Here is a 27613-nt window from a genome sequence, read left to right on the forward strand (position 1 = left end):
CTGTCCTTATGTCTCAAATGGTATATATTTCAGTTCAATTTCATTTTTATTTATAAAGCCAATTATCACAAATCACAGTTTGCCTCAGAGGGCTTGACAGCATACGACATCCCTCTGTCCTTAGACCCTCACATCGCCTAAGGAAAAACTCCCCCCAAAAAACCCTATAATGGGGGGACTAAAACAACAAATTGCCAAAATGTTTAAAAGAATAAAAACACTGCTAAAAAACTGGGAAAATAACAAATCAACAAAAGCGCGCTGTATCAAACTGAATGAAAAATCCAATCTTTAACGCCTCCTCACGCCTAGCGAGTCACTGCACACAGTGGCATGATTGATGGTTTAAGACCAAAAATTGTCAAACATTACCTCTCCACAGCTCTGTCCTCTAAAAGGAGACTTTAAATGCTGTCAGATGATCTGACTCTTTGTTTGCACTACAATAATGTGTTTTAGGTGCAGTTGTAATCTCATCCCACATTTGAATTCAGCAATCTTTGGAGCTCTTCTCTTGATTTTCCTGCTACTTTTTTTTAGCTATCTAATCAGATACCTCTGACAGGAGCTTGTGACAGAGTGTGTATTCCCTCTCCTCCTCCTATAGGGTGCTGGTGGATGTGAAGGTGCTGTCGGATGCTCTGGAAATGTCCAGAGAGGTGCTGCTGCAGGACCCCTGTCAGCTGGCCTCCCAGCTTATGGGTCGACTGGGACAAATGGTTACTGAGGACCGTCCTGTGGCCAAAGGTACACTCTGATCGAATCTGCCTTTGAATTGTGAATGTCCGTATTTATTCACAGTATAAATCATATTAACTATGAAACAGTGTACAACCGTGCCTTTGTCTCAAAAGAAAAGTGGTAACTATGGAGGTGTATAAATTTGAATGAGGAATCTAAACCAGCGGAGTTTGCATGTTCTCCCCGTGTCTGCGTGGGTTCTCTCCGGGGTCTCCAGCTCCTCCCACAGTCCAAAGACATGCAGCTCAGGTTAATTGGTGACTCTAAATTGCCCGTCTATAAGTGTCAGCCCTGCAATAGTCTGGCGGCCTGTCCGGGGTGTACCCCACCTTCCGCCCGATGACAGGTGGGACTGTCATCGCCCTCCCCCCCGCGACCCTTGCGAGGACAAGCGGTTACGGAAAATAAATGAATGAATGAATGAATCTAAACCAGCATACTTCTTAATTTGTAAATTGAAGTATTATTAACTTAATTTCTCCATTTAAAAACAAGTTACTAAGTAAACAAAAAAGGAAATGAAAATGAGAAATTCAGAGTGAAAGACCATATAAATAGTAAGTAATAGTAAGATAAAATCACTGTTGTAATGTAAATAATAATAGTATTTAGAGAACAGTACATTTCCATTACTTAAGTATTGGTATTTCTGTCACTACAGAATGTTACATAATGTTTCCTAAAAAAATGTATACTTTCCCTAAGCATCTTTGTTACTTACTACAAAATAGGGAAGGAACTGAAGAAAGAAGAGACGGACAGACAAATGAAGGAATGAGAAGGAAGGAAAAACTAGACTTTGTTCTCTGAATCCTTTAAATTAAAAAAAAAAAACAAAAAAAAACAAACTTGTTTTTCTTTAGATGCAATATTTGCACAATTTTTAATGTGGTCTGCATCCTGCATAAACTATAATTCTCAAAATTCTGACTGCTTGCATTTTTTATTAACACAATTTAGTCGTACTTTTACTGTCAACTTCATTACATTTAATATTTTAAAATTTCTTGTGATACTGCAGTAAATACAGTAAATATCAGATACTTTAAGACTCAAGTAATATTCTAAACATCTACCAAAGTCAGAGGTATGTACTTCTACTCAAGTATGACTTTCAGCCACTTTGTCCACCATGGGATAAAATAAAATGTAACATTCAAAAGTATGAATGCCATAAACAGAGAGATGGATGGTGAAAGAGAAGTAGATGTGACAGTCATCTGCATAGAGGCGGACACTGACTGACTATAAGACAAGATAAGATAACATAAGATGATACTTTATTTGTCCATTTTCACAGAAATTTGTCTTGCATCCACAGGCTCTCAACAATCTACATAAAAAACAATAAAAACCCATAAAAAAACATTATAAAATATAGAACACTATGGTTTACTTTACAGAATAGACAATAATGTATGTATTGCTCAATTAAATGGACTTACCCATGCATAATCAGTGTACTGTGAGGGAATTTTATGTTTTGTGGCAAAACATATTCGACCAGTTTAAAATACTACAGTTACTGGATTTGCTGTTAAAGCAAAGTAAAACTTTGGAGAAGTAATTGCAGCCTTTTTTTTAAAGAGTTTTGTATGAATTTTCTGTAACTCTATTAAATATATTGTGCTCCGATATTGGTGAATATTTTTCGATCTCGTGTGTGACTCAGGTGACCCGCTGAAGTTCAGCTACCTCCACTCGATGCTGGCTCAGTGTGCTCAGTCCTCCCTTCCTGTTTTGCTGCCCTCCTCCACCTGCTTTCTGCCCCCAGGAGGCCTCCAACACACCCTGCTGGCAGGTAACACATAATATCTGATCTGTTTTACAGCGTTATCATCCTGATTGTCCATACTGTAGTTTTGCAGTGTTGTTTTATTCTGTGCACACGACATCTACTGCATGTCTGTCTGTCCTTTGTTGCTCTTCCTTAGGGTACATTTTTAATTTTTATTCTTTATTTTTAGGAGGAAGTTTTTCCTTACATGGAGCAAAGGCCTAAGAGTGTTGTATGCTGTATAGATGGTTGGGTTCATAAAAGAAGTCATAGATCAGTTCATACCACAGCGTAGATAGAATTCAGCTTTAGTGTGAGTTCAGCACAACTGGAAAAAAACGCAAATGCGTAAAGATATGTTTCTTTTTACTGACTGTGAACAAACAGAAGTGCCAAAGATGTCCTCCATTGGTTTATGGGCTCCTATTTTAAGCCTCAAGTTTTGTCATTTTGGCCATTGCCATCTTGTATGTCTGGAGCCATAAGTGGCCATATTTGGATGAGAGGATGGACTGTGAGCCAGATGGCACTGTTTGCACACAGCCTATCACTCCAAGTGGCAATTATACATAACGTTTAGCCATAATAACATTTAACTGAATGAATTATTTAAACTCTCCCCCTCCCCTTTTAGTTGTCATGAAGTCAAGTCAGTTGAATGAAGTTGGAAATTAGCAACAGAGACCAAAAGCGTTTTTTGTATCAGGCATTAAACGTGTATTTCTGCTGTAAAGTGGGGCATTTTACCAAGTGAAATTCGTGGTTGTCATCTCTGGTTTTGCATTATGTGCATCAATTTAAAAATTGTGTATGTACTGTGGCCCTCATACAATGACTGTTCAGGACAATAACACAAACCGTTACAGCCCTAAAAAAATGTGGTATTGGCCTAAATAAGTGATTTTGCCTTGACTTGATGAATACACTTAATGCTTTCTAAATATTTCAACAAATATGAGTGTATTGTAACTGCATGCTATAGCTTTACATTAAAATAATATACAAATCGAATGATTTTGTGTTTACTAACCAGGTCACTTGACCAATGTGACTGCCCTGGGAGGGGGGCAGAGAGGACCCTTGGGCGTCACTAGTGAATCTGATGGAAGCCTGAGGTTTTGGGATCTGGAGCAGAGGCGGATCATCAGGAGCCTGGACCCAGTGGGGGGAGTTGTGGGAGATTCAATCACCCTGGGTCTGGATGATAAAATGGTTATAGTCTGCATGGGACAAAGTCTGCAGGTTAGAGTTCGGCTACATTTTCTTTCACTGCTTAATTTAAGTGATTTTTTTTTTTTTTTTTTTCTTTATCTTCACAAGTAAGCTTGTAACTTAATTATTTCACAATTATTTCAAAGTAGTAGAAAACAAGTTGTGTTTTTTTTAAAAAACACCAAGCCTTCAAAACAACTGGAAGACTGTGCTCACAAGATACAGACTTTAGGCTTGGGTGGAGTTACAGCATACCAGGTAATCCCAATCAAGTTCTTTTGCCCCTAATCCCAATCCGAGTCATTTGATGTTGAGTATCCGCTGATACCGAGTCCCAATCTGATACTTGCATTCACCTGGCTAATACAGCTGCACAAGGCACACTTCAAGTTCATAAAAGTTATTGAAATCAATCCGGTGCATACGCCTGGCAGTCTCATAGCTCTGCAGTGCAATACAAAACAATCTGCATCCAAACAGCTATGAAGGGCTTTTATTTTTACAAAATACCTAACTAAACAAACAAAAAGTATTTTTAAATGGCTCTTATCCTATTTCTATTTAGTGCAATACAATAACAAAGTCAACAAACTGTGTCTTCAGAAACTGCTCTAAAATTCACTCAGTGTAACAATGTAATAAAAGTACAGAACACAAAAAATAAGTAATATAATCACAATTCCACTTCAAAAATATCACAGCTAAACTTTAATTTTTCCCAGTCACAACAAATAAAAATCAGCCACAATTCTACCTATTATTATTATTTTTATTATTATTACTATTATTATAGTAAAACTAGATCACTGAAACAATTTCAATTATACTTAAAGTGGTGCAGCCACTTAAGTTAAACATGAAAAAAACAGTTTCTACTTATTGGAGTAGCAGCGTTACAATAAAATCTAAATATCTGCCACAAATCATGCTCTCCATTTATGACACCTGTATGACAGCAGACATGAACAAAAGATCGGGTGGGGCGCTTCCTCAAAATAACTGATGCCAATCAATTAAAAATTCCTTGATCAGGCTCTATGCTGATCCTTCAGACCCAATCAGAAATTCCTTAAACATCAAAGTATTTAGAAATCCTTAAGGTATGTTTTTCAATACCGTCATACATACAGCAGCTCTTTTTTCTATTAAAGCCATTGTATGCAGTGTACAGCACACACCACCAGAGCTCAATCTCTGATCTCTACTGGTGGAATGGGTAGCTGAGCTGAAAGACACAGTGACACCTAGTGGTGGAGGGAGAAGTTACAGGACTGTAAACAGCCGGCCAGCAGGCACAGAGAGGCTGTAGGGAATAACGGCATGTTTTTTTTACATTTAACTTGTTGAATTAAGAATTTATTTGGACCAAACCGGAGCTGGTGGTTGTTGGAACAGTGGACTTTCTAACTAGATTACTAACAAGAGTAACCAAGATGGTTTAAGTGAGCTTTATTTCATTTCTGCCAAGTTTGAATGAAGTGTGTTTTATGATGAATTAACTAGGCAGTTAAGCCTTGTCAGTCTTCTGTGACCGAGAGAAAGTTAAATTCAAAAGGTGTACAGTTGCATTTCTCTGTTTGACAAGGAAAATAGCTGTGAAAATATTGCTTCTCTTCACGTTTTGTCTATTTATTCATCTGAAAAGCTAAAAGTGAGTAGCACACTCGTCATATACCATAGAACTTGGTGAAATTTCAGGAAGCAATCATTTATTAGATACCACGCCAACCCAACTGAAATAATGAGTGTGTTGCATTTCAGGTGAGAGAGGTTGAATCCGGGCGAGTTGTGTATTCAGAGAGTGACTCGGTGGACGTCCCCATCGTCACCACGACTTGTGAAGGACAGCTACTGGTGGTTTTCTATGATGGAAGTCATCGAGTCAAGGTGCTCAGCAGCAAACAGCAGACAGACACAGTTAGAGACTAGCTGGTGAACATAGTTTGAAAATTCAGCAGCTAAAGAAAAAGATGTGTTCCTCAGGAGGTGTTGCAGACAAAAGCAAAACTGAATGAGAATGCTTGACTTGAATTTATCAGATGGACAAAAAAAAATCCAAATGTATTTTGATGTTGCTCTTAGTTTGCTGAATGTGTAAAAACATCTTGTTCTGCTGCCCCTGAATTGCAGAAAAAAAATCAGTGAATTTGTTAAGCAGAGTTATTATCCCAAATTTTACAGAGAGCCTTGTATGTTTCATTAAGTAAAACAAAAAAAGGTTTATATAGATGAACTAAATGTGTCTCTCTGGTGTGTCTCTGTAGGTTTTTGACCTAGCTTCATCCTGCTCTATGCTGCACTGTGCAGACATTTCCATGGAGCGTGAGGCGATCCACAAAGACTGCTGCATTCTGCTGTCCAACAACTGCGTCCAGGACTATGTCCTCTGTGCCTACAGGTGAGACAGCATGAGTTCAGACCCAGGTCAGAACCACGCTATGGCCTTTTGTTAAATGCTGGATAGGGTTGCACAACATTGGAATTTTTTTTGCAATATTTGATATGTATGGAAGAGGACTAGGGCCAGACAGAAGAAATAATTTTGAGAGGAGGAAGGTTTTTTTATTATGCATGATGAGAAAAAAAGTCAAAATGATGAGAATTAAGTTGAGAAACTGTATTGAGGAAAACAGTCAAGACTTGAACACAGAACAGACACATTTTAGTGAGTCACACAAACTATAACTATGAAACTCAGTTTTCGGTGTAAATGACTACCTTCATTATCAAAACCCTGTTTGGACAGCAGGCCGGATCCCTCTTGGGTACTATGACTGTCAAACAATGGTGACCTCAGCAGCATCACATTCACTATGCATGAGTCACAAGTGTCACCGCGAGCGACCTTGTCCTTAAATACTATCACATGTCCCTTTGTTAACAAGCTGTGAAATCAGGCATCCATAGTCCCCACACAAATGTCAGCGATGGCTTTGGAAACCGTTGTGAATTATTAAGGCGGGCCAGTACTCATATGTGCCTCCTCAGTGTAATGTAGCACAGAGGAGATGCCTTCCTGTCACAAAGATCAGTGACAATGACACTGATGACCAGGGGATAGCGGCAAGATAAAAAAAAAAGTTTGCACAGTTTTTTTTGCATCCTGTTATCATTTAATTAACATCTGAATAAAAGGCAGTAGTGCAGTAGCTTCAGAGTAATTAGCACAGAGGCCATATCCTCACACCTGACAGGAGGAGGTGTCAGGTGAACAACAGAAGCGGGTCACTGGTGGCTGCTGGTAATCAGAGACGGCAGGGATGGTAATAATATGGGCGCCTCAGAGCATCAGATTTACTGTTTGCTTTCTACAGAGTGTCAGTTAGTGATGAAGCCTGAACTTTCAAAACAACAGGCAGGGGAAGTGCTCTGTAGCAGATAGCTTATCAATATTCTCATGATTCCTTTTTTTATAGAAATCTCCTTTGAGATGATCTGCAGGACAATTCTAGTATTTACGCCTCCACATCGCCAGTGTCGAGGCCGGAGGCATTATGTTTTTGGGTTGTCCATCAGTCTATTCATTCGTCATATTCTTGTGAACGCGAGATCTCAAGAACGACTCCAGGGAATCCCTTCAAATTTGGCACAAACATTCACTTGGATTCAACAATAAGCCAATTAGATTGTGGTGGTCAAAGGTCAAGGTCACTATGATCTCATCAGTCTCATTCTTGTGAACGCAATTTTCTCAGAAACGGCTTGAGGGAATTTCTTCAAATTTGGCACAAATGTTCTAGAAGACGAAAGGATGGGCTGACTAGGTGATCTTGCATTTGTCTCATTGTTGTGAACGCAGTATCTTAAGAACACTCTGAGGGAGCTACTTAAAATTTGGCAAAAATGTTTGAATAGACATAAGGATGGACCGGATAGATCTTTGTGGTCAAGGGTCAAAGTCACAGTGACCTCCATCTCATTTTTCTGAAAGCAATATCTCAAGAACACCTCGTGGGAATTTAGTCAAACTTGACACACACATTAACTTGGACTCAACGATGAGCTGATTAGGATTTGGGGTTGAAAGGTCAAGGTCACTGTGACCTTCCATCGGTCTCATTTTCGCAAACGCAATATCTGTAGATGGCTTTCTGAGATTTGACTTATGTGTTCATTTGGACTCAAGAAAGAAATGATCTGGTGGTTAATGGTCAAAGGTCAGGATCATGATGAGCTTATTTAACATATTTTTTGCCATAACTCATGAACCACCATAAAAGTGTGCAGATTGTATAGATCCTTTGTGCTTGAAGCATCCATGTTTTCACAGACTTCTGGATTCTAGATCTTCCTCTGCTTTGTGCTCGCTATCATGTTGACATTCAGGACCTAGTAAAATATGTATATATGAGGTCAGGCAGCGCAAGGCTTCCAGATAAACTTTCAGTTTACATTGATCATATCAAACTTGATTGTTTCTGAGTCCGATGTAATGTAGATTTTAGCTTTTGTAGCTAGTTACATCTTTTTCTCTGGCAACTTGTCTTGCTGCATGATATATTAATTCTGCTATTGTCTACTGGCTGTGTCAGTGGGGCTGATGTTGTTATCACCTTGTGAGTCTGTGTCCTCATGGCAAAATGTGGTCCAGGTGGCAAATATTGTAGTAGAAATACCACAGACACAGTACTTTGAAAGGTGTTTATATGTCTGTCTGAGGACAGATTTTGTCAACACAATAGAGTCACAACCGCTCAAGATGCAGTTAAAAAAATTTACCGGTGTGTAATGCTCATGATCTGTGAGAGGTGAATAGCACCATTGCACTTAATATTGATTGAATTGTTAGTAATTGTGTGAGTAATGATTTACAAACCAGGTTCACTCAGTTTTTTGGCTTCTGACAACTTTTGTATGATTATTGGGTTTTTAGTTGTTGTGCTCTGTGTTTGAGGTCTGCTGGTGAGGCAACAGTGTTCAGTGCTAGAGGGGGCGCTGTGCTGTCTGTCCTCTCTGCTCGCCATGGTGCTGCCTCCATACAAGCTGTGGAGATGACTAAAGACTACCTGCTGCTCTTCTGCAGGTATGCCAACACCACAAACACACCGCAGGGGGAATACAGGTCCATTTCTGTATTTGTTATAACTTCCAGAAGCTCTCCGAGAGAATTTGTGTCTGCACTGTGTCTTTTACTATGTACAAAAGTTCATAATTTTAAAAAAGAAATGCCTGAAATAAAAGATTTTAATTGCTTGTAATTCTAATAAAGATGTAAAAATGCTCAGAAGGACAATTCACTAAGTAATAGGAGTAATAAATCAAAATTTAAATTCTGTACAAAATGTGGTGTTTCCCTGGACTTAGTTGGCCCATGTGTGACACCTCACTTTTTGTATTTTGTCCCTGTCAGATACCCGTACAAGAGGGGTGGTGAAATCATCCACATTGAGCTCTTCAGCGCTGTGTCCTTCCTCTACCTGCGCTCTATACTGGGCTGCAGCCAGGACTGCATCTCCCAGGTTTCTGTCAACTGGGCGGGGACACATGTCGTGGCCTTTTGTCCCTCCCTACGTACCGGCATCACTGAGCTGGTCACCTGGAACCTGGAGACAGAGGACCACAAACATATTACTCGCTTCCCTGCAGTACTAACCAAAGGTTCGTTTTTGTGTTTTGACCCTTTGAAACCTGAGCAAATTTCTTTAAAACTGAAAAATAAGGAAACATCACAAGACAATAATCTGCAAATAAGCACCAAAAAAAGAACAAAAATGCAAAGACAAACAAAATCATTATTTTATTTATTTATTTATTTATGTCTGTAACATAAGTTTACATTTTAAATTATTCTAATTATGAGTATAGTTTGCTGGACATTTTCTCTATTTTGGGGGGATAATTTTCTTATGATCCTGTCCTCTTTTTAAAACACATTTTTAGGTCATTTATTGTCATCTTTTACTAATTTATTGCAATTTTTCATTGCCAATTTGCTAATTGCCTTTTTCCCTCCTTGTTTCATTAGAAAAATCAAACCAGTTTATTGAGGCTTTAAAGGATTAAATGAATAGAATAGCTCAAATTTTTTTTTTTTTTTCAAATTTGGTGCAGTGTAGACACACAATTCATTAAATATTATTAACTTGTGAATAAACAAGCGAACAGTGGTCTGTGACTCTGTGGCAGCGAGGCTTCAGAGCTCTGCAGACTCTGTGATTGGGGCTGTATTTGCTGTGTGTCTGACTGCGAGTAGCCGTTATCTTTGGGATATTTCTTTGCCATACTAACTCATAACCAGGGTCTAAAGGAGGCCTGGTCTGGTGCTAGGCCCAATGCCAGGAAGAGGGGACAGCTACTGCCTAAAACAGTTTGGTATAGTTGAACAGCATTTACAGATTTGAACTGTCCAGATTACTAAATCATAAGCAAAACATTCCTCAAAGACAAGCAACACCGCTTTCCATCAGGGTAGACAATAAGCTACATTCATAGGCAACATTTTATTAAAACAAGCCATCCTCTAAGCTGCTCAAATAACACCTGTGCAGATGGGACAAAGTGAGCAGGGACCGTCTTCAAAATGCAATGTCAAAAAAGTTTCTACAAAAATATTGAATAACTTTACTCTTATGAAGTGTAGTTTCCCTGAAATCACTTCACACAGCAATGGTCTGTTGATTATACTACAATACTTTAAAACTTCAAATAAAAGCCTGGTCGCCATTAAACTCCCAGTCCCTTTTGCCAGCCTAGTGTGGCGACACATTTTGACAAATAAAGGCCTGTCTCATTTAGAGGCTTGGTCTGACTATTATGCAGTTCATTTTTATAGAAGTTATTTCTTGGATTTATAAAACTGGGTTGTTAGCTGCTGCAGATAACGTTAGTTAGCTGCTCAGAACACACATATAAATATTTATCAATGTTTAAACGTTTGTTAATATGGACATGCTGCACACATGTTAAGCCTGGAACGATTCTCCACAATTCAATCATTCAATTAATTTTACTGAAACCATGAGCACCAAGGAAGACAGTATTGCTGACACAGTAAACAAAAGAGATGAAAAAAAAAATAGAAAAAATGTCCAGTGAATTACATTCATATTTATTTAATTAAAATTATAAATATGCTTTTTTCAGGTAATTTCTTGCTTCGTATTTTGTTTGTTAGAATTACTTTCTCATGTTTTTTTTTCTTTTTTTGGTGAAGCTTTTTTGGCAGATTATAAGCTAAGTTTCTTGCACTTTTCACTGATTTCTTGATAAGCTGGGGGTCATTTTTTCTTTTGTTGCTCATGTTATGCCAATGTTTTTGTTTTTGTTTGTTTTTCTCTAAAAAAAAAAAAAGCCAATTTGCCTAGGTTTCAAAGGGTCAAATAAAATGATTTGTAAGTATTTCCATCTTTTTTTTTTTTTTGTAACCTGTCCTGTTCGGCAGCTTAGGCATGCAGTATGCGAGGTCTGGATGCCTTGAGGTGCCATAACAGATTTGCTCTGCAAAGGAGGAGTCTGACATACTTCTTCCTGTTGCAGTCCGTACTGAGATTTATTGGCAAGGCTACCGGACAGCACAATGTTAGAGTGGATAGGGAGAGAGAAAAGAGAGAGGTTGGGGGACACAGAGGGGAGGGGAAGACACAAGAGACAACAAAAACAACAGCAACAATAACAACAACAACGACAATGAAAACGATGACAACAATGCTAACTACAATAATGATAACTGCAAGTATTTACAACAGTATTAACGGTGGAAGCACGCAGGAGATGAGTAAGTAAAAAAGAGGAAAAGAATAAATAAATAAATAGAATAAAAAATAAAATAAAAAAAATAAGTATTTCCATCTTTGCTGAGCAACTTGTGTGTGAAAGTAATTGAAAGCTTGTCGCATATAGACGCCTGTTCCAAATATCTGCCTGTTAAGTTCAATGATTTAAGCAAATAATAGCCCGGGCTATTAATTGAGGTTTACCATACTTTTCAAAATTGTGAAATGTTCCTGTCCCCTTAGGCCTGTGTTTTGACCTGCGTCTCTGCGTGGGGATCTGCAGCGGAGAGAAGTACCTTCGTCTGTGGGATCTGAGCTCCAGGATCACTGACCAGGCTCTGACCTATAACATCCACAAGCTGAGGAGTGACGGCACCGAGGATGTAGTCCTGATGGGGAAAGCCCAGAGGTAACGACTGAGATGGAACACTGACCTTGATCTTTTGGTGTTTCTGATTCAGAAACGGCTGATATTAGTCAGTGTCAAGAAATATTATCTCAGTATGTTTCATGTGACTTAAGAGGCTGCTGTATGTGGGATTTGAACTTTGTGTTGTTTTATTGACATTTGGCAGATTTTTAGTCCCATCAGTCAATTCACAGAAAATTAATTGCCAACTATTTTGATAAACATTGAAATCTTTTTCTATTTTGTTTTTCTATTTTTTTTTTTTTACTTTGGCTGGTGGTTTTAAATATTTTGTAATTTTCTTTGGTGGGTTGGGGGGTGTGGGGAGGGGGGTTTATTGTTGTATCGTATTTATCTTTTTTAAAACCCTTTAAGTCTTTTTCTATTGTATTGGGTTTTTTTCTATTTTAAAACTTTTTCTATGTTTTTCTCAATAATTTTGAGTTTGAGGGGATGTTTTTTTTTAGAATTTTAAGTTTGTAGTGTTTTTTCATCTTTTTTGTCATTAATAAGTCTTTATTTTTTATTGTTTTATCTTTTTTTTCTATTTTAGCACATTTCTATTTTATCTCAATAATTTTGAGTTGGGGTGCTTTTTGTTATTTTTTTCTAAGTTTTGATGGGTTTTTTTTTAAATTTAGAGTGTTAAAGTTTTGAGTTTATGGGGTGTTTTTTCTAAAAAGAAAAAATATATATAACTGCGTTTTTTCAGTGAGTTATTCTCCTTTTTTTTAAAAAAAAAAAAAAAAAGAAAATTTTTCTGGATAGGTACTTTTACTTTGAACACTTTAAATACTAAATACTAAATGTTCCTGATTATACTTACTTACTTTTACCTATGTAACATTTTCAATGCAGGACTTTTACTTGTAACAGAGTACTCTCACAGTACTAATACGACAGTATTAGTATTTTTACTTAAGTAAAGGATCTGAATACTTGCTCGACCACTGGTATCAAGGAAGACTTCCCATCCAAAGTGACTCCTGAAGGTGCCCTAACGTCCAAATTTTTTATGTGCCATGATGCTCCTGTGATGGAATGTGGCTCCCTCTCCTGGCAGGTACGCTGTTTGCCGCTCTGTCAGACCAGGGACGGTGTATGTGTGGAACCTGGCCAGACGGCGTTTCACCTGTCGACCAGTCAGAGTGGAGCACGGCCTCTACAGCAGCACTGATGTGGTGTTCGCACATGACTTCAAACTTTACATCCTCACAGGTAGAAGCATGGACGCCCCCTCACATCCATTCCAGGTCTGTTCCTCTATATTCATCTGCTCATTCTCACTACATGTGTTCAGCGGTTTTTTGTCTACACATTGTTAAACTGGCACATCATTAAGCTCTGAATTACTGAACTAACCATTCATCCTGTCACAGTAACATGTATGTGTCATGTGTGATCTCCCAGACTCTCCTGGTGTATGACCTGATTAAGCGGAGCTACGTGAGGAGACAGACTGGGATCTCAGTTGTCCCCTGTCCTCAGCATGAGTACCGTCTTCTGGGGGATGGACGGACACTTCTGGGCCTATCAGAGACCAGGTGAGTTCATCAGTGGCATACAGGGAGCGTGGAACGTCTGCAGTTATGGGGCCACTCCACACCATATGAGTGTCATATATGAAAATGTTTTGGGAATTAAGAAAAGTAAAGGGGGAAAATGTTTTGATCTTTGTTTTTGATTATTCTACCTTTTACTTTAACACACACACACACTATATATATATATATGTATATATATATATATATATGATTATAACAATAACATAGGTATGATTTTTTTTAATTTTAATCTATGTAAATATTTTCTTTACCTTGCTCCTCTAGGCGAGTGTCCTCCATGTTCTAGGCGTGTAGAATAAAGGAAATGTTAGTCTAAGTACAGACCCATTGTATTTTTGTATGTCAACATTTTTGCAACAAAAAAAATCTGTTTGGTGGCTAAAAAACCGCTGGAAAACGCAGCAGTGACTTACTAAAAAAAAAAAAAAAAAATGTTTTGTTGTTTGTTGGTATGACTGCAGCATGACAGGCGTCTCGCCTGGGTGTCATAACGTCTCGCATCTCGTCTTCTCCCGATGAGAAAGTCAGCTCATATTTTAGGGCACTTTAGAGACATTGATATGATCTATGAACTGTACAAATGTAATGTAGTCGAGGTTTGCAGAGACAAACAATGCCAAAATTTTCTCCTGGCGACAGGGCTGCAAAAATCCCCTCCAGCAGACCTCCAGTGTGATTTCTGTGTGTTGTCTGTTGTTGCAGAGGTCATCTGATCCTCTGGGACCTGGACTCTGGCTCCATCAAACACGAGATCAAACCCTCACACAGAGAGTCAGTGCTCCAGCACCTGCAGCCTGACAGGACACCACACAGAGAGCCCACCTGTGAGCCCCCTGATTCCCTTTCTTTTTTTGATCTAATTCTTTAACAGCAACAGTCACCTTTTTGTGGGTTTGACTGATCCACACATCCAAACCAATTGTTAGTGTCCTATCAGTATTTTTAGTGTTTTTAGGTGTAATCTTGTTCAACTAAGTACTTGGTACAGGTCAAGTTAAATTTAAGGTTTTTATAACAATATTTTTTTTTAATTTCAAGTGTATATCAAATATGTACATCAGTCACACATTCCAACAATAACAGATTATAAATTAACCAAAATACATAAATAATTTAAAAAATAAATTAAAACTTAAGGAAGAAAGAATAGAATAACAATTTAAAACAAGAATAAAAATTGAGTAGTAAAGTGAAATAACAAACAAAGAAATAAAATAAAATGAGCTAAAATATAATAAATAAAAATAAAATAAAAGGCAGGATAAATACATTCATTTTATCCATATATCATTTCCTTGATATAGACAGACATAAATGAGTCCCAAATACAAACAAACTCTTTCTGTTTACCCATAACATAGATTTAAGTTTTAGATTTGGTTAAAGTAAACACCTTAAGAAAGCTTTTCATGGATCATCAAAAGAAACTGTGGAAAGTTAGACAAGAGTGACAGTGCCAGGCCATGTGATTCCTGATTAATATTTTCTGTAATGTCTTCTCCTTCCTATATTATGGTAAAAATTGGTAAAGATTCTCATTTTTTTCTTCAAATTCTGCACTCAGAAATATAGGAATCATCAACTCTTTCTTTTTTTATGTAATAATCTTTTTATTGGTTTATGTGAACATACAAAAACAAAATACACAACCAAATGAACATAAGACATTTTAATAATGTAAAAAGGGAAAATGAATAAATAAATAGATACATGAATAGATAGATAAATAAATAAACAGAATGTACAAATAAATAGGTGAGGGGGGCAGATTAATTTTTAAACTAAATAAATGCAGGTAATTTCTTTTGCAGTTTAATTAAATAAATAAAAACAATAAAATAAAATAGGGGTAGAAAATAAGTACAGGGTCAAAAAACGAAATAAAAAAATGATGTTCTGTAGCCGAGGGTTTGTTGTTTTGTTTTTATTTTGTTTGTATCAAACCTAAACATGTAGACAATGGGTTGGACTCTTTCTTGTTTAAAAGTTGATGCTGTGCTGCTATAAAACCTTACTTGGTTAGGTTGTAGTCCATGTGTGGATAGGTCTGTAGTTGTAAGCAACTCCAAGTTTTCCTTCCTTGCCACAGTGATGCCGTGGGACATTCGAACAGAGAGCCAGGGTGCGAAGAAGAAGAGGCTGGAGAGAGAGACTCAGAGGGAGAGAGAGGCCCAAAGGAGGCTGCACAGAGAGAAATACAACTCTATAGAGCAGTACCTCCTCAGTGGAGATGAACAGGTACACAGCAAAACAACTAGAAACTTAAACCATCTTTTTGTCTTTTTTATTGGAAGGAATATTGCCATGTTTTAGGCTGATAAATCAGCTCTGTATCTGTAGAATTCCACACACAACAAATCAGCAGAAAAAAATGCTGATGTTCTACATTTCTACAAACCCAGCCCTGGAAGCATTATGTAACACCTAGAGGCAATTTCTTCAGATTTTACACAAACATTCACTTGGGCTCAACAATGAGGTGATTAGATTTTGGTGGTCAAAGGTCAACGGTCAAGGTCACTGTAACATCTCTCATTCTCTCATTCTTACGAACACAATATCTCAAGAACACCATAAAGGAATTACCTCAAATTTGGCACAAACATTCAAGTAGACTAAAGTATTAACTGATTAGATCTTGGTGGTCAAAGGTCACGGTGACCTTAGATTTATTTCATTCTTGTGAATGCAATATCTCAAGTATACCTTCAAGTATTTTTTTTCTAATTTGACACAAATATTTACATGGACTCAATAATTGTACTGTTCATGACAAAAACCTGGCATTTAAAAGGTTAAAATTCAGAAAATTGATGTATATGTGATATTCATTATCAGTACTGATGTTGATTAAAAGAAATTAACTCAATGAAAGTGGAAAATCATATTAACATATAATATTTTTCCAGCTTGATTTTGAAAAGCACACTTTGTTTGCAGAGCAATATGAGTGTGTGTAATATTAAAACAGGCCCTAAGGGTTAATGAAATAAGGCAACAGTCTTTATACTACTAATATCATCACATTGCAGCTTGTTTTGGGATAAATATAGACAGTGTTTCAATTTGCAACAGATTTGCTGAATTTTGTGTTTAGACTTGTGGCAAACTGAGCTATAGTTTAAGGGAACATGTTGAGAAAAAAACTTTGACTTTATCAGTAGCTGTTGCATCATTGACCCCCAATGTTCCCCTCCTTTATTTTGCAGGTGGTGGTATGCTCCTATTTTGCTCACCACCTTAATGTCTTCAGCCTGGTGTCACAGGAACACATCCACATGCTGGAGGATAAACTGTCACTGCTGAGTCTCCACACTGCAGCTGTCACCTACAGCGGCAGCTACCTGCTGCTGAACAGCTACAACCAACAGCAGAGGACCCCCGACATCAGCCTGTGGGACCTGACCACAGGGACGGTGCGCTCTCAATCTTTGTTACACTTTGCTATGCTCCAAAATGTTCTGCTTTTAGTTTATTTTACTCTTTTCAGTGATTATTCCTTGTATTTCTCGGTTCTCTGGAGGCCAGAATAGGTCATTTGTGATTGTCTTGTGGATGATTTGATTTCATATTGTCCTCAGGTTATGTTTGTGCTGATTCTTTTAGGTGAAGAAGAGACTAAGGAGTGAGGCTGGCGTTTGCTGCGTGGCGATCACAGACAGAGCAGACAGGGTCGTCTTTGGAGTCACAGGATGTAACAGGTGAGTGTTCAGCTCAGTGACATGGCTGTGTTATTCATCAGCTCAGCACTATGTCCTATCATGGTAACACAGGTGAGCACATTTTAGCATCTGCATCTATTAGCTGCAGCAAGCAAGCAAACTTTGAACTATAAAGCATGCCAGGCCAGCATACTAACATTGATAACAACGTTATTTTATAACAAGAGTTGCCGACTTGACGTCATAAATGCATAAATATGGCAGGCAAAAGTCATTGTTTGGTCAATGGGACGAAACTTTTTTATTAATTCACATATTAAATATCAAATTTTGATCACATGTAAACTGTAATGTGGTATTAATGCTGTCCATGTAGAGTGACCCAGATTAAATATAAAAATAAAATATATAAAACACATTTGAAAAATAAAATAATATATACAAATATAACCAAAATGGAAAGAGCTATCAACCTCTTGTTCAAATGCTCTTAGCATTAAAATGCAACCCATCTTCTTTGTAGCTTCCATGTTGTTCCCACTTTATGACCTCAAAGCGCATTAACACCGTGTTGGAAGAACGGCTTCCAAAGTCAGGTCAAATTCAAATATAACTCAGAGGTTCCTTACGGTTGAGCTGGAGGCCAGGGCAAGCCATTTGGAGAAACTAGATCCTTAGAAAAATCAAAATCAAAGATGTTTGGGGCCAAGAACAACAACTTTTGTCTGAATTTACCATCAGGAAATTGCGGCTCATCCAGGCTTTTATGTCCTTAAGACACACTTGTGTAGATAACTGATCTGTTTCCTCTGGCTTCATCGATGAGTATAGTTGCGTATCATTCGCATAACAATGGAAAATTATGGAGTGATTTCTAGTAATGTTGCCTAGGGTTAACGTATATGAAGTGAATAGGACTGGTCCAAGCACAGAACCTTGCAGTACTCCGCAGTGACAGAGGGAGTGTCTGCCTGTGCACGCACAATTACTTACAAACACACCCACTCTTTACCAAATAAAAGGCACTTAAATTTGAAGATCTGGTTGATTTCAAAACGGTTCAAATCATTTAAAAAGCTAAAAATCCTCTGCTACCTAATAATATCCAAAAGTTGTTTCAAATGAAAGAAATTTCACATGATTTGAGAAGAATTTTTGTGTTCAAGAAACAGTTAGTGAGGACTAATGCAAAATATCATTGTATTAGAGTTAAAGGAACAGCTGTTTATGGAACAGCTGTAGTGTTAAAAACAGTTAAAGGGATATGAGCTGGTAGAACATACAGGAAACAGGCAGTGAGATATGATTCTAGACAGCTAGGCTGCTTCTGATAGTGTGACCTTTATTTTTGTGTTCATGTGTTTCTTTGCTCTGTGATGTGTGTGTGTGTGTTTGTTAATTCAGATTGATCTGTTGTTGTTGTTGTCTTTATTCTTGTTTGATTAGATCAAGGTGTGTGTGGTGAATATTGGGACAGAAACTGGGAATACTCATGTTTAAAATGAACCTTTTCTTATATAAAACTTTAAAAAGGGGGGTATGATAAGTATAAGTATTCATTTCCGCCGACTTCTTTTCGGACATGACATAGGCAAGGCAAGGCAACTTTATTTGTATAGCACATTTTGTACAACAGGCTGATTCAAAGGTCTTTACAGAGCAATAAAACATGAAACCTAATAAATACAGATTTGCAATAATAGAACAAAGAGATAAGATAAAAGAAAAATTAATCACTACGTTATTTTGAAATTTTGAAATAAAAAAATGCCAATAGAAAAAAATTAAAATAGAAAAAGTGAAGATGAGGTGCAAAGATAAAAAGAAGATTTAAATGATATCAAATCCTGTTTAAAAAATAAGTTTGTGGTCATTAGTGGGTGGAGTGGGCAGTGTGAAAAAGGAATGTTTTAGTTTTGACTTAAAATTGGTCAGTCGGGGCTTGTTTAACATAATCTGGAAGATTATTCCAGGTCTGTGCTGTGCTAAATACTAAGTTTACTAAATATGTCCAATGGGCATGCTGGTGTTGTTTTTCTTACTTATATATGTTTTTTTTCTTCCATTTTATTGGGCATGTTCGAAATGAAGATCTAACTAACTAAATCACAGGGCTAACTGTTGCCATCACATGGCTACAGTTACCTAAGGGTTATTAATAAGTTAAATGACAGAGTGGTGCTATTTTAGCGATGGTGTGAGTTTGCTGGGACCATTTAACTGCTCAGTGGCGGATGTTAGCTGTTCCCGCTGTGTCAGCTCCTGACAACCTCAGTATCAGATCAGCTGGTTCTCTTCCACATTTTAGAAGTGTTTAAACTTTGCATAGCTTTGTTTTAATATATATCATTTCTACTCCAATAGCACTCCAATATTTAGTTTTCTGTCTCTGTTTGGGCACTTTCTGACTCTCAAGTAACTGAAGTTGCCTGATTTTCTGTACAGCACCTTATAGTCCTGTGCTGATTGTGTAGATCTTTGTGAAGCGTTTGTGTTTTCAGAGTGATGGATGTAAACTGTAAATGCAACGTGAGGCATAAAACTTAGCTATTAACTAATTCTAGTTAATAACTACTGCTGTCCGTGTTTGTTCTGACAGACTGACCGTGTGGGAGCCTTTCAAAGGAAACTGTAGGAGCATAAGTGGCTATGGGAACCTGACAATCCAAGCCTCCAGTCAGCTTCACGTGACAGAGGGAGGAAGCAGAGCCATCCTGCTGTCAGGTAGGAAACACAACAGTTCATTAGGCTCCTCTAAAGGCTTTGAAAGATTTATTTGGCTTTCAGTCATATGACTGAAGTGTGTGTTCGTCTTCACACTTTGGTGCTAAAAACCAACTGTTTCCTCAAGGCTCTTTATTCTTTCACACTTTGAATCGAGAGAAATCAGTGCAGTTACAGGAAGATGAGGTTGGATTAACCCTTTAACACCTGGATCAGCGTCAGTTTTCTGCGTCCATGCGCCTTTCACAAACATTAAAATCTCTGAAACCTGAGAAAAGTGCTATAATTTCTTTCAAAAACAGTGAAGAAACATAAAGAGCTACTTTAATCTGAAAGTTAGCCTGTGGTGATTACTAGATATCTTTTTAAAAAGGGGAGAAAAACTGCATATATATATATATGAGAAATTAAGCCAATTTGCTCAGGTATCAAAGGATTAAAGGATGCTGACATACATTTAATTTTAAGACCAACTGAACTTTTTTGTACTACGAGATGTATTATTTCTGAATGAGAGTCAGTGCCTCCATGTCTGAGGCCATGGTTCTCTGCTGGGATACGTTGGATCAGCAGCAGTGTTACAGGGAGCTTGTAAAGTTGCCACTTATGCCATATTTGCTCCCTTGACCTTATTGTCAAAATACACTCAATGTTACCACCAGTAACAGCAGGTAACATCAGATCCTCTAGAGCTGAAGCCTTAAAAAGATAATAACATACTCCAAAAATCGGATTTCTAAAAACTCAGTCTTTGGCCATGTTTAGGCAAGGAACTGCTCAACTAAAAACGAAAATGTCTTTCCTTTGCATTTCAAAAAAAAATCTGTGTTCATATGATAACCTTGTGAAAACAATCCTTGTGTACATGGATCTGCAAAAACAACCAGAAATGCTGTAGTATGCATGCCAGGCCAGTAGTTGCTGGTGTAACATTGTGACGACGCACCATAGACCATGTGCTTGAATGACGTACCGCCGTGATATCACTGTTCTCACAGGATCTGCACATTGCCACACAACAGAAAGGGGTGGCGTTTTCAAAAGATTATACTCTAGAACCCAGTTTCAAAAGTTTGCATTTTCAGGCCCCCTAAACACTTTTATAAGGCCAATCCACAACAAAAGATTAACGTTTTGTGCAAGAACCGTTGCTGTGTAAACAGAACATAACTGTACACATTACTACCTAAGAAAAAATGTTTTATCAGTCATATCATACACAGCAGAATATCCTTATGTGTAACAAAAGGCAGGTTTGCAACAACACTCAAATTGCGCAAAATGGAATTGCAGATATAAAATAATGGAAACATGTCAATTTCGAAAAACTCCCAATTGTCAAAAGAAGTTTTTACACTCACATGAAGTAGTATTTCAGACAATTCAAAAATTGCAACAGAAACACTTTTTAGGCTTTTCTAGGTCACATGATGCTATGGCTATGTGCTTGTCAGTAGGAACTTGCTCCCTCATGATGCAGCAGGAGCTACAAGAGCTGTTATTGCATCACATAACTCGTCAAAAGTTGAGCAGATCATATGGAAGTTTTGAATCCACAATTCCTCTGTGAAATCGTGGACTATCACCTCCCAGCAATCCCTATGTACGTGGCCATTCCCACATATAAGGGGCTCGCCTTTCCATTATGGCTCCATAACACGCCTACGTGGCCTTGGATTGTAAATAATGACGGCTAGTGCGGTGGCTGCAAAAGAAATAAAGCTGCTAATGTTTTGAGCATCCATCACCATGGTCACTGGGAGTGTTATCACCAGAGGAGAAGTCACAGAACATCACTCAGTGGACACACAGTCATCTCATAATTGTGTTTAATCAACATTTCCGAAATATCACTTAAGTGTTGTGCAAATCTGTAATAGAATCTCGCCTAGTCTCTCTCTGTTGCTGTAATAATGCAGGAGAGCTGAGCCTGTGGGATCTGGAGGCGTGCAATGTCCTGTCTGTGCTCTCCCTGGACGCACGTGTCCGCTGTATGAAGCTGCTTCACGGTAACCAGGTTTCCATCCTGCTCGGCCTCAGCCACAGCCCCGCCCTCATCTGCGTCAGGCTGACATCTGGGACTGTCAGCTCTGCAACTCAAGTCTCTAAACACCAAGACCTGTTTGGAGAGTCCAGCAGCAGCGAGGAAGAGGAGGAAGACTCCTGAAAAGTCAGCATTTCACTCCTCTTTCTTCATAACTATTGTGTATGTGAAAAGGTCTTATAGGCCAGTGGGTGTCAAATGATTTGTAGTCAATCAGTCAATCAATCAATCAATTAATCAATCAATCAATCAATCAATCACTGTTTGTTACATGGACATTAGGGCTGGTTGATATGGCTTTAAAATAATATTGCAATATTTTAAGGCTAGATTGCATTACACAATATATATATCTTGATATTTTTAAATGTACTTATAACTAATGTTAACTACTACATTACAAAATTATTGAATGAACCGCAGGTACTATAAAGTTAAATACAGTAGCTACTGTCATATAATAAAAGTATATACACTACTGTTACAATTTTCTTTTTTTTCAAGGGTTTTTTTTGGGCTTTTCTTGGCTTTATTATGGTACAGTCAGAGTGACAGGAAAGGGGGAGAGATGGCGAGATGACTGTGTTTCCACTGAGTGATGTTACGCAACTTTCCTCTCACGATAACATTCCAGTATGGCGATGGATGTTCAAAACATTAGCAGGTTTAATTTCTATTGCAGCCACTCAATAAAGCCAATCTAACTTGGACTAATTTCTTTGTCTTGCGTAAGAGTTAGGAAGAACTTGGTCTCTTCCTCCATCACACATACGTCTACATGTTTTGTAGAATGTCATGTGACTTGGGTTGTACTTATTATTATTTGGGTTTAATGGCGCCATGTTTTGTAGAAGGCCATGTGACTCTGTTGTATATCATGTGACCTATAAAAGAAAAAAAGAAAAAGTTGCAGTTTTGCTAATAAAATATTGCTTTTTTGAATCGCCTGAAATACCACCCCATGTGAGTGTAAAAACTTTTGCGATAAATGATAGCTTTTTTGAAATTCAACGTTTCCATCAGGTGAATTTTGGATGTGCAATTTTGATTTGCTTAATTTGAGGATTAATGGAAACCCGCTTTGTGAGAAAACTAGACAATTTATACTCAACATTAGTGATAAAGTTATTTCATATATCATGCATGGAACAAGCCGCCAACCCCTGATGGAAATTATACAAAGTAAAACTCATATTCGTAGACTGCAATTTAGTCCTTTTTTGCACCTTTAACATTGTTGGCTGCTGCTCTATATTTGTCCATATTTCCAGATGGTTCTGGTAATCCGTGGTCTCTGGTTGAAGAATAATGAATTTATGTCTCTCTTTCAAAGTTTAGAGCAATCTAGTACATCCATTAGGTGATATTTCACTTAACCACTAGTGACTAACATGGCCAGCCCAAAGGCCCACTGCTTAAGGGGTTAAAAAAAGAATATTAATATGATTTGTGAAAACAATCTTAACAAGTGGCAGAGCAGACTGATGCAGAAACCATATTGCAAAGTTCATGCTGAAGGAGAAAAGAAGACTGAAAGGAAACTGAATGACTATACTTTGTTTTAATGAATATAAAAAGAAATTTACACAATAGTGATAGTGAACCAGTGAAACATTATGTCCACAAACATGACATCTTATTCCAGTGTCCCGTCAACAATCATCTCCTCAATTAAATATCAATCTCTTGTAAACACGTGTGTAGGTTATTCTCTATGAACCATTATTGTATAGACAGACGATGATTTCAAAGAACTGCATACAATGTAGAAAGTTAAAGAAAAAAAAATAAAAGTTTGGCCAAAACTGCAGAAAATAATCATTAGCAGGAACGCCGCATTTTTAACTCGGACCTTGTCCAGAATGAAAATGGAGAATAAATCAAAAGATGCTTTCTTTTTTTTTTTTCTTCATTCGTCAAAATAAAAGTCTCACAGAAAGTCAAAAACTTGAGGAGTGTGGCAGCTTTGAGCTGATGATTCTTGCAGCAGCTGGACTTCCTGTGGACTATGATACAGTTATAGCCAGTGGGGACAACCAGTGACGTAACAGCACGAGTTCAATCCCAACATGTCCTTGATTAATAAGAAGCGCTGCTACTAATGGTGTTCGATTGTGCTCTTACAACATCACAAGTACTGTTATCAACTACAGCTGATAGTCCTAACCCTCAGCCTGGAGACGTCTTCCAGATGAGCGAGGGGCAACTGAAGGCTCACTACCTGGACCGGCGGTCTTTTCTGTTTTTGTCTAGGCTTTTGTCCATGGTCTTTTCGTTGTCCCCTCTGCATTTGGGGCAGTACCACTTGCCCTTGGGTTTGTAGGTCAGCCCCACGCAGGAGAAGTGGAACCACTCGATGGGGCACTGGTCATTGTCGCAGCCTATCATCTCTCCGTACGACACCTGCTCGCAGAGGCAGTAGGTGGGCTCATTGGGGTCGATGGCGAAGTCGACCGGCGAGGCGTCTCGCTCCTGTTTGGCCTTGCGCTTTTTCTTTTTGGCAGACTTGGATTTCTTCTCTCGAGGCTGAGGGATGGACAGCTCCTCCACAGGGTCGTCCACCAGAGAGCCGTTGGCTGACGGGTGGCTGGAGTCGCGGCTCTCACTGTTGCGCTGGCGCCGTGGGCGGCGAGCTGAGGTGCGCTCAGGGGCCGGGGTGTCTTGGACACTAGTGCGCCGCTCTGTAGTGAGTCGCTCGGCCTCGTTGGGCTCCTGGAGGCAGAGGGAGTGGGAGTCCATCTGGCGGGAGCGATTCTCCACCAGCTCCGTCATCTGGGTCACGACGTGGATCTTCTCATCGCCCAGCTCCTGGCTGATGATGAGCGCTCTTTGCAGCTGGATCTGCAACCGCTTTCTCTGAGCTGCATCCTGCTCCCCTTTGTACTTCTCAAACACCTCATCCACCTCCTTCAGCACCTCTGCAAGGGTACAAAGATGGAGATTTTTGCACATTATTGAAAGTGAGAAACAGACAGGGAATACATGTTGATAAGAATTAGGAAAACATTTTTAAACAACACTCAAAAATATTTTTTTTATTGTTCCTTGAGTTTATTTATTGTGCTTTACTGTATAGAGTGGTATATGCATATGCAAAGTTTTTTTTCTTTTTTCATGTTCATCTGTTGAAGGGGCAAAGTGTCTTCGTGCTCATCTAAGGGTCTGTTTACACAGGAACGGTTCTTGCATGAAAGATTTAACTTTTGTTGCGGGTTTGCCTTTCGTTCTCACGTCAACGGCATTTTGGGTGCCTGAAAATGCAAACTTTTGAAACCGGGCTCCAGAGTGTCGCCATGTAAACTGGCAATGCGTAGATCCTGGAAGAACGGTTCTTCTATGGTGTGTCATTACAAGGTTACACTGCCAACTACTGGCCTGAAATGCATACTACAGCATGTTTGTAGATCCATGTACACAAGAATTGTTATCATATAAACATGGATTTTTTTTTTTAAATGCAAAGGAGAGCTTTTCTCATTCTCATTCTCATTCTCATCTAAAGGTGGCCTTAGTTTCACATGAATGAAATGTCCCAAAATGATTTCTTTAAAGTGGTGCTTTACCAGATTATTTGAACAGCGTACGGTTATTATAGGATTTGTGGTTTTAGGTCAGGCTGCGCAAGTAATTGTGTTTTTGTTAGGGTGGGGAGGGGTTTGGTATTGCACAGTGCAGTACTGGTTGGGGAGCTGGACTTCAAAATCGTACATGAACAGGATTCTGCTGAACAGGTAAAAGTGAAATCTACTGTTTGCCCCTCAAAGAACAACAGATCGTCGGTTAGTAGTTGTAGTAGCTTGACTACATACAAGGTGGAAGATGTCGTCTGGATGGCAGCATATGTTGCTCCAAAACCTGTATGTATCTGTTACCAATCATGGTGCCTTCACAGGTGTGAAGTTACCCATGATGCCATGGGCACAATGTCCATGATTTCCAAAACCAATTTGAAATGTGGACTTGTCAGATCACGGCACACTTTTCCACTTTGTGTCAGTCCACCTCAGATGAGTTCAGAGAAGTCATCTGTGTTTCTGGATGTTGTTGATATCTGGCTTTCACGTTGCATGCTAGAGTCTCAATTTGTATTTGTAGTTCCTTCGATGAAGTGTGTTTACCGACAGCCGTTTTCCAAAGTATTCCCGAGCCCATATATCCTTAATACAATCATGTGGTTTTTAAGGCAGAGCAACCTGAGGGGTCACAGGTCGCAGTTTTGTGTTGGTTTTAAGCCTTGCCCTGTGAAGGATTTCTCTGGATTCTCTGAATTTTTGGATGATGTTATGGAGTGAAGAGATTTGTGAAGGGAAGAAAATGGCTTTTTCGTTTTTTTGGGGTTACTGGACCAATAAAAGGACGTTTTTTTTTTAAAAAAAAAAAAAGGAAGATTGGACCCACATCCAGGGGGAGACAGTATCTCGACATCAAGGATGCCAACTGCTGTAAACCCTGAAGGAAGAAGAAGGAGGAGGAGGAGGAGGGCTGAGCCGCAGTGAGTTCCTGCCTACAGGAAATGACGCCAGTCAGATGCTGAAGGGGGTTGCCTAGAAGAGAAGCTTTCCGGCTGTGCGACTCTCACTCGACGGAGCTGAGTAAAGAGGCAGACACTAGACTATCCCCCGGAGATGTGTAATCTCCCTTTAAACAATTTGAATCGAATGCGTCGTTGATTCTCTCCGTTTATGTCATTTTATATGTCGACGTTATCCCGTATTTTATGGATAATGAGGCTAGTTATTCCGCTGCTCAGCCTGCGTCAACATAAAACATCGATATGGCTTGTTTTCACATTTAAAAACGGCATGTTAACCGTGGCAGGGGTTCACACCTCAATGAACACGGTTTATGATCATATACACATCTCTTTTCTGTGTTTTGGGATTCTGCACATATTAAACACACTAAACAGCGTTTAATCCACGTATATATCCAAGTTTATTCATTGTTTTCACTGGTATTTGCACAATAATCCTGCGCGGAAACACCGTGGTGGGCGGTAGTGTGTATCTACTGAAAAAGTTAAGATTTTATCATAATATAGTGCTGGTTTTTGGATTATATTGATGCCGAATTTGCTGTTGGACATCACTTATTCACAACAGCTCCAGTATTATGTCGCAATGGATGTGTAGCTTTACCGAGAGTGAGAAATATAAAATTTCTGTTTTTTTACGTTGACTTTGGTGTAACACACTAAATAGGACGGAGCGTGTCCGGGTTTTGTTAACTGACCGTTGGTTGACTTGTTTGACCAGCAATAGTCTCGTCAGCGTAATAAGCTATATTTCAGCTAGTCACATTACTGTTTATCCAAGTAGACATGACCGTGGGGCGCTCGGGTTTTGCAAAATGGGAACACAAGGCTCGCGCCAGCTCCACCATTTCAGCACACCGTGTCAGACTGCCGTTAATGTTTGCCAGTTGTACACACGCAGTTGGAATTAATGATAGAAATGTATGAGCACAATACCTTGATACTTTGCATCAATTTCTCGAAGCAGAGAAACATTTCTTTGTATGTCCAAAGGCAGGGACTCCACACATTCCAGATAATCCTCCACATAGTTGACCAGTTGCTGCGACTTGTCGGAATTCGTATAGTGGTGGCCTAACATCGTCTCTACGATGCATAGAGGCGCTGAAAGAATATGTAGGAAATGTGAAAAATACACTGAAAATCAAATGCTTGGCGACTTTGCAGCTTGTAGGGCAGTCCCAGGCAGCAGTTCACTTCAAACAAAACTCAAGCCACTGCGCATGCGGGAGT

At 38.7% G+C, this 27613-nt stretch overlaps 2 protein-coding genes across 2 annotated transcripts in view; one reads left to right on the top strand and one right to left on the bottom strand.

The window, feature by feature from the left end:
- Positions 1–22817, top strand: part of LOC148185581 (uncharacterized) — a 32347-nt gene extending 9530 nt beyond the window's left edge. The window contains exons 15-30 of the mRNA XM_088073341.1: positions 608–747; positions 2414–2542; positions 3552–3760; positions 5492–5617; positions 5995–6128; positions 8625–8753; positions 9081–9328; positions 11686–11851; positions 12915–13104; positions 13262–13395; positions 14119–14240; positions 15506–15654; positions 16626–16832; positions 17023–17117; positions 19678–19802; positions 21722–22817. Coding sequence (XP_087929467.1) covers positions 608–747; positions 2414–2542; positions 3552–3760; positions 5492–5617; positions 5995–6128; positions 8625–8753; positions 9081–9328; positions 11686–11851; positions 12915–13104; positions 13262–13395; positions 14119–14240; positions 15506–15654; positions 16626–16832; positions 17023–17117; positions 19678–19802; positions 21722–21969 — 2551 coding nt within the window. The 3' untranslated portion in view covers positions 21970–22817. The remainder of the gene's footprint in view (positions 1–607; positions 748–2413; positions 2543–3551; positions 3761–5491; positions 5618–5994; positions 6129–8624; positions 8754–9080; positions 9329–11685; positions 11852–12914; positions 13105–13261; positions 13396–14118; positions 14241–15505; positions 15655–16625; positions 16833–17022; positions 17118–19677; positions 19803–21721) is intronic.
- A 575-nt stretch (positions 22818–23392) lies between these two features.
- Positions 23393–27613, bottom strand: ing2 (inhibitor of growth family, member 2). The gene is made up of 2 exons (XM_042512397.2): positions 27317–27613; positions 23393–24764 (listed from the first exon to the last, which is right to left on the bottom strand). The coding sequence occupies exons 1-2, from the start codon at positions 27459–27461 to the stop codon at positions 24064–24066; spliced, it is 846 nt and encodes a 281-aa protein (XP_042368331.1). The 5' UTR covers positions 27462–27613; the 3' UTR covers positions 23393–24063.

Source organism: Plectropomus leopardus, chromosome 23, assembly GCF_026936395.1.
Source record: "Plectropomus leopardus strain MGB_pleo_1.0 chromosome 23, ASM2693639v1, whole genome shotgun sequence".
NCBI classification, from domain to species: domain Eukaryota; kingdom Metazoa; phylum Chordata; class Actinopteri; order Perciformes; family Serranidae; genus Plectropomus; species Plectropomus leopardus.